Below are 8,149 nucleotides of genomic sequence, written 5' to 3' on the forward strand. Positions count from 1 at the left end.
TGAAGAACATTTAATTAAAATTGTAAACATAATAGAACATTTCGGATACATTCATATTTATGTTATGTCTTATCGGCTTTTATAATATTATCAATGTGAGGGTCATTATATTGTCAATGTTATGTTATGTTATGTTATGTTATGTTATGTTATGTTATGTTATGTTATGTTATGTTATGTTATGTTATGTTATGTTATGTTATGTTATGTTATGTTATGTTATGTTATGTTATGTTATGTTATGTTATGTTATGTTATGTTATGTTATGTTATGTTATGTTATGTTATGTTATGTTATGTTATGTTATGTTATGTTATGTTATGTTATGTTATGTTATGTTATGTTATGTTATGTTATGTTATGTTATGTTATGTTATGTTATGTTATGTTATGTTATGTTATGTTATGTTATGTTATGTTATGTTATGTTATGTTATGTTATGTTATGTTATGTTATGTTATGTTATGTTATGTTATGTTATGTTATGTTATGTTATGTTATGTTATGTTATGTTATGTTATGTTATGTTATGTTATGTTATGTTATGTTATGTTATGTTATGTTATGTTATGTTATGTTATGTTATGTTATGTTATGTTATGTTATGTTATGTTATGTTATGTTATGTTATGTTATGTTATGTTATGTTATGTTATGTTATGTTATGTTATGTTATGTTATGTTATGTTATGTTATGTTATGTTATGTTATGTTATGTTATGTTATGTTATGTTATGTTATGTTATGTTATGTTATGTTATGTTATGTTATGTTATGTTATGTTATGTTGTGTTATTTCTTTATCTTCTTTCTAAATAATACAGAATTCTCAAAGATTGCTTGATAAATTCATGCCACAAATTGTACTAAAATAAATCACAAATATACACAGAAGCTTTTTGCTTTAACTTGTGGGATATATGCTTAATTCGAAGATATTATTAAATAACTTTGGTTTCGGATTTGTTATTTCGCTTAAGCTGAATTTAGCATTCTCTTGCAACAAACTGTATTTGAATTTCTTGTGGGCAACCTGAATAAACTATGTATGGACTCTGTGTGTGTTTGAAATAAAACGTTTTACGCTTTGTGGAAAATTGCATACCTTTTTACTGACTTACTAATCGCCTTTCATTCCCATAGTTTTTGTCGGCTTGGTATTGAGAAACCTGCTTCAATTGCAACTTAAGGTTTGGAATCTCGCTTTAAGCCAAATTTAAAAGCATTTGCAGCTTTAGCACTTTCATAAATCGACTAACAGTTCCACACGAACATAAATACAGACAAAGCGAACGAAAGAGAGTGGGAGAGGGAGAGGGAGAGAGAGTGAGTGAGAGTGTAGACATAGAAAAGGAATAGAGATAAGCTTACTGAGTTTGTTGAGTGAGCGAGCGAGAAAGAATATTGTAAAAATACGCTTGCATTTAGCTTGGCCAACTGCCTGACCACACTGAAGTGGCAGCATAGAGAGAGAGAGAGAGAGAGAGAGAGAGAGATTGGGAATGGGAATGGGAATTCGATGCCAGCTGTCGACTGCCTTTATTGATGGCTTGCAATGTTGTTGACATTATTTGTGCGGTCGTCGCCAGTTGGGCGCCAGCAAATGCAAATTCGTTGACTCTAAAGTGTTGCACATGCATTCCAATTTCCAATGATGTGAGTTTCCACAAAAGGCCGCAACCAGCCACAAAAGAAAAAGCCAGAACTTGTGTGTGGCACAGAGATGGAGAGAGGGGGGAGAATCGAGGAGAAGGAAGTTGCTAAGCGGCATAGCATCATTTGCCCATGAGAATCAAAGTCTCGATTCTCGTAAAAATGATTCATGATATCGCATTATTTCCGTATCATTTGTAATTTCCAGTTTCCTGCTTATTTTCGCCAGCCATTCGCACACACATACACACTCACCCACACACACACACACACACACACACACACACACACACACACACACACACACACAGAGAGAGAGAGCGAACGAACGACTGCTGCAATTACTATCTATCTGGTATTTTATAACTTTTGTGCTCGACGTCGTTGGCTTTTCCGTTTGCCTCGCACCTCACGCTGATTACATCGCCAAAGTCAAAGCGAGAACGAGAGTCGAAGTCACAGTTACAGCTCCAGTCACAGTCACAGTCGTAGCTACAGCTACAGTGTTCCTTCATCATCATCATCGCCATCGCCATCGCCATCATCATCATTATCGTCATCGCAATGTCGTTGTCATCATCGTTTCCATTCTTTGTTCGACTCTCTAGTTATCTCCCTTAGTGTGTCTGTGTGTGTGTGTGTGCGCGCTATTTTTGTTGTTGTAGTTTTTGATGAACATTTAATTGAATTCTCTTTCTCTACGTCGCGCAATGTCTCCGATTGTCACACACACACACACACACACGCACACACTATTAGGGTAAAAGTATCTGCTGGCATTCTGCAAAAGTTATGCTGCTTTCGCTCTACGCCATCTAATTAAAATTACAATTGAAATATGCACACGCTGCTTAAAGTGTAAGTCGCAAGTTTGAATGTTGCTTTAAGCTGCGTTAAATCCCATGTACTTTACCCAAACAGCAACAGTCGCAACGAACACATTAAGCAGCTGTAGATACATTTTCCACTGCCGCAGATACAAATGCATTTACGGTTTGCTGCAACTTTATACAAGTTTTTTTTTTCATACCGGGTAGAATATATCCAATTCGATATATTTTATTATTTTTCAGTATATAAATTTGGTATATTTTTTTAAATAATACCAAAATGCTTTGCTTTAATTGAAGTTTTCTTATGCCGGCTATCCAAAAGAATGGAATATGTCTATATCAAAAACGGTATATAACATATTTAAGTATTTTTCAATATATAAATTTGGTATATTTTAAAAATAATTCCGTAATGTTTTGCTTAAATTTAAGGTTTTTAATACCTGCTACCAAAAGAGTTTTTAATATAATATATCAAATATTTGTAGCTTTCTGTACATTTTGGTATTTTTCAGTATATCAATTTAGTATATATTAAAAATAATACAGCAATGTTTTGCTTTATTTTATATTTTCTTATGCCCGCTACTAATAGGGTAGATTATATTCCAAACGTACGTGCTTTTCGGTATAATTTAGTATTTTTAAGCATATTTATTCAGTATATTTTACAAATAATATAATAATAATATTGTAGTTTAATGGAAGTATTTTATACCCGCTATTAATAGGTGTATTCGATATGTATTTGAATATTTTCTAGTATATTAATTCAGTATATTTTAAAACTAAAACTGCAATATGTTGCTTCTATTCAAAATGCGTTGTATCTCACAGTTGAGCACACTCGTCACAATAATGAACTACACAGTTTGTTTCTGTAACTACAAAGAGTTGCACTGCATAAAAAAGAATTCTAAATATTAAATATAGATTTTATTATTCTTAAAGCAAGATTCAAAGTTATGTGTTATAACTAATTAAACACTTTAAATATTTATTTCAAACAGTTTTTTGATCTGTTCTTTTTGACGAACTTGTTGCAGTTGGCTTGACTAAATACACACATTAATATTAAATTAAAGTACTTATTTCAGTTCAAATATTTCAAGCAGCTGCCAGATGCTTTTCCTACTCATTCGCTCTTTGTCGCTGGTCTTCATCCTTGTCTCTTATATGGCTATCTCTTTCTCTCACTCCTTGCTCTTGTCGACAGCACGCAATATCAAATGGTAAATAGATAAAAACAACATGACTTAATGAGTGGTATTTATTTTTATGCTAATTACTTTCGAATAAGCAGCAAGTACTCTCCTCCTCTTCGTTGTTGTTGTTGTTGTTGCTGTTGTTGTTGTTTGGTTGCTTGCTTGGTTGCAAGATGCAGTGGCGGCATTTACAAAGTTCGCCTTAATGAGCGTCTGACGTCTGCGAGGAGTGCAGAGCGCAGAGCGCAGAGTGCCGATGGGTGAGATGGGTGAGCAATAATTGTTGTGGATTTTTGCATGCAACAACAGCAACGACAACGGGGCCAAGTGGATGCGGTGGGGACAATGGCGAGGGCAATGTTCTCTCACTCTCACTCTTACTCTCTCTCTTTCTTCCTCTCTCTCTCTCTCTCTCAGTGAAAGAGTCGACGACGTTTGTGCAAAGTAAATGCCATTATACAATAAGCAAGTTGCGCTGTAAATTTCCTTGAAATGTACAAAAGCACTCGCGCTGAAAGCCGTAAAGTATGCAATATGACAGCGCATAAAGGATACGACTTCGCGGAACAGCTGCAATTGGAGTCGGAGATGCGAAGAAAGATGGAGATGGAGATGGAGATGGAGATGGCGATGGCGATGGCGATGGCAATGGAGATGCAGATGCAGATGGAGATGAAGATGGTGCCACAGTCCGAGTTCGAGTTCCAGTTGGAATTGAAGTCGCTGTTGACTCGCCTTCGCCTTGCCTTGCGTGTGTGGGTGTGAAAAAAACAAACTTAATTACCATGTTGGCTCGCCGCCTTGCAGCCTAGCCAAGCAAGCATCCACAGCACTCAGAACTCAGCCAAGACAGAGAACTGAGAGCTGATTGCAGTCAGCATCAAAGACAAACGACCGGCTCGGCAAGCGGCTGAGATTACATCTGCAGCGGATTAATGTGTGTGTTTTATTCGGAGCCAGTCTTTCCCTATCTCTATCAGCCTCGAAATAACATCAAAATATATTTTGTGGAGGCCCCAACAAAAATGGTTTCCTTCATGCATGAGAATGTAATATTACATATAAGTAACGTCTTTTCATTTCAAAACACTTCAATAAAAGCAAATCAAATCAATTCTAAAAATATCCCAACTCAATATACTGAAAAAGTATAAAAAAATCTAAAATATACCGAAAATTATATTCATCTGCAGCGGATTAATGTGTGTGTTTTATTCGGAGCCAATCTTTCTCTATCTTTATCAGCCTCGAGAAACCATCAAAATATCATATATATATTCTTTATATTAAATGCTCTTCAATGGAAACAAAACAGCGCTGTATTATTAATGTAAAGATATACAAAATATACCAACAAATAGAGAAATACTAAGATATATAGCAAATATTATATTAATCTGCAGCGGACATTAAGTTTTATTTGGAGTTTTATTTTTTTGGGATCCCTGAAAAGTTGCACAACAAAAATTGTTAATTCTAGCCATCAAAAATCCATAAATTATTAAAATCTTCTAATTTTTATACATCAATGGAAAATATGTAGAATTGTTTAGTACACATTTGGCACACTTCAATAGAAGCAGTGTTATTCGCGGTATTATTCTGAAAAAAAAAACAGAAAAAAATAATACCGAAATATACTGAAATATCCAATTTAGTACATTCAAAAAGTTCGACATGAAAGATCTACAAAACTCTTAAGAAAAAAAAAAGAAATTGTCAACCAAAGCAGCTACACTGAAACAAGGCAACGTTCTAAAATGAAGAACATACGTCAGAAATAAATCTCGCACAAAGTTAACTTTAAAAACAATTTCTTAAAACTAATAACAATTGTCTAAAAAAAATGCCAAATTTTCAAAAAGAAAAGATTTAGATTACAAAATTCTGTAATCCATCGAAATTCCTATAAAGTTTTTAGTTACCGCGAACCATTCTCAATTGCAGTTTAAGAGAGAATTTCCTGGATTCAAATGCTGCGCGAATCGATGATAATTATTTTATAAGTGTAGCGATCAACATACAACTGAATAATCCGAATGCGATAATTAAACTATAAAATAATAAAATGAAATAAAATAAAATAATAAATAAGTATGAAATATAATACGAGTATAACATTTCTTTTAACTTATATGTAATACTATTTTAGGTAAACTCTAGGATTTGTTCTTCTTATTAATAAGAACTAGGATCTTATATTAAATGATCATCAAATTAACATATAATATGTTTTCTAACATTAAGATTTGTATATTCTCTTGAGACCAAAATTTGTAGTACCAATACCAAAATCTTGATATTAGAACTTGTTTTTTTGTATTATATTATGTTTTTTATCATTATGAATTTTTTTATTTTATGAATTGGGTATGATTCGATTAAATGATGAAATTTTGTTCATTCTATAAAAAAAATGTATGTTCATTTATAAAAAATGCAATGTGTTTTGTTTAAAATTAAATTTTATTATTTACTGTTTTCTTTTAGTAATTAATTTAGTTCTTATTTACAATTAATTTTAATCTTTTCGGTTGACAGTTTTTTAATTGTGTAATTAACTTAGTGTTTTTCATTACAATTTTAAATTATCAAGTACTTTATAATGTTTATCTAGTTACTTAGTTAGCTTTAAATTGTAATTTAATTTCATATATTTTATTCACCTTCAATTCATTTGCAGCCTCGCTTTTTCATTACACATTTAGGCACAAAACAAGATTCAGTAACAGTTTGGACAGCACACTTTTGGATGAGTTGTCAGAGCTGATTCTTGCGCTTGCGACCCGGACGCACGGCGTAGACACTTTGGGGCAGCGAACCGTTGGGCAGGAGCTTGCCGGATCTGGTGACAGCCAAGAGACGCCGCTCGTGAACCTTGCGATGCTTGGTGAGATGATCGGAGCGGGCGAAACACTTGTTGCAGTAGTCACACTTGTAGGGCTTGACACCCGAGTGAGAGCGTCGATGGCGGGCCAATTCATCGGAGCGGGAGAAGCGCCAACTGCAGTCGGGCCAACTGCAGGCGTAAGGCTTCTCGCCGAGATGTCGACGGAGATGGGCCTTGAGGTGGGCGGGCTTGGCGTAGAGTTTCTCGCAGCTGCCAAAGGTGCACAGATATCCCTTCTCCCCGGCGGCATTCTGGCCGAGCTGCAGCGGCACAGCGGCAGCCGATGAAGGCGTATCCGCAGCTGGGGAAGTGGGCGTGGCCAGGCGCAGATTGTCGTTGCTCTCCTGGAGGAAGCTGTCGCACATGTCCGTGCAGAGCGGCGTTCGCTCGGGAAGTATGTCAATTAGTTCGGGTATTTCCACAAAATGATCAAGCAGTCGCTGCTCCCAATCGCTGAGCTCTGGCGGCGATGCAGATGCAGATGCAGATATAGATGCAGATGCTGATGAAATGGACACTAACGTTGCATCCGGATCGTGGCTAAAGTCGAAGAGGAGCGCATCATCCGCACAGTTGTTGAGTTGATTGTGATTGTGATTGTTGTTGCTGTCGAGTGTTATGATGCCATAGTAATCCATGCCGCCCGCCTCATAGCCATTGCCAAAGTTAACATCTGCGTAGCAACATTCCAGATTATTAGCCGAAGGCAGCTCCAACAGTTGTTGTGGCTGTTGGTGTTGGTGTTGATGTTGGTGTTGGTGTTGGGGAAAAGCATCGTAGAGATCGCCATCGCCAACGCCATCGCCAGCAACCATTGGCATGGTCGAGTCATCCAGTTGGCTGTAGAGCTGCTGGAATTCGCCTGTCGCAAAGAACTCCATGATAACAAATGAGCTACTTCCACGGCGCTGTCCAAATATTTATGCATACGAGCTGGAATTAAATCTGGTCACGCTTGATTGCCGACTTCGACTGAGAAATGAAATGAACTCTCGATGCCGTGTATTCTACGGCACAACACCAACAACAGCAACAACAAGAGCATTGTGTGAATCCCTTTGGGAATAATCAGTCATAATTACTCGTCGCATTCATGGAAATTGATCGACAATCGCATATCTAACTCGTTGCCGGCGTCATTAACAGACGACAGTAGACAGCCATATGTTTGCGGCCACGACCGTGCACTGATGATCACAGTCGCCACACATGTGTCCAGCACATACACTTTGGACACTCTTTGAATCTGGGCTCTCTATCTGCATTTGCGACTGTGCCACGCGGTGTCAGGCGGGTATTCAATGATCGACACTCGACATTCGATGCTCAATGCTCTCCGCTATCTTTCTCTGCTTTTGTCGACTTATCAACGGCACCTGCTTGCGCTATATTCATATCTGTGCTCTCTCTGCCTTCCTCCTGCTCTAGTGTATCTGGTATACACTTCGCGAAAACTTCAAGTCCATTATTCCATTCTTTTATTCCGAACTACTCAGAGAAATAAATACTTGATGTAAGTTTTTTTCGACCTTACAAAGAACTTTGAAATAGGTTTTATAATTGTAA

At 36.4% G+C, this 8,149-nt stretch overlaps 1 protein-coding gene across 1 annotated transcript; it reads right to left on the bottom strand.

The window, feature by feature from the left end:
• Window positions 1–6,232: 6,232 nt before the first annotated feature.
• On the bottom strand, window positions 6,233–7,464 carry LOC132795398 (Krueppel-like factor 15). The gene is made up of 2 exons (XM_060806089.1): window positions 7,351–7,464; window positions 6,233–7,311 (listed from the first exon to the last, which is right to left on the bottom strand). The coding sequence occupies exons 1-2, from the start codon at window positions 7,462–7,464 to the stop codon at window positions 6,454–6,456; spliced, it is 972 nt and encodes a 323-aa protein (XP_060662072.1). The 3' UTR covers window positions 6,233–6,453.
• Window positions 7,465–8,149: the final 685 nt, after the last annotated feature.

This window comes from Drosophila nasuta, chromosome X (assembly GCF_023558535.2).
Source record: "Drosophila nasuta strain 15112-1781.00 chromosome X, ASM2355853v1, whole genome shotgun sequence".
Taxonomy (NCBI): Eukaryota; Metazoa; Arthropoda; class Insecta; order Diptera; family Drosophilidae; genus Drosophila; species Drosophila nasuta.

Bases quoted from the DNA above. Each gene is read 5' to 3' on its own strand.
- LOC132795398 (XM_060806089.1), bottom strand. From the start codon at position 7,464: ATGGAGTTCTTTGCGACAGGCGAATTCCAGCAGCTCTACAGCCAACTG. The intron at 7,312-7,350 runs CCCCAACACCAA...CAACACCAACAG, and splicing joins GCGATCTCTACGATGCTTTT to CCACAACAACTGTTGGAGCT.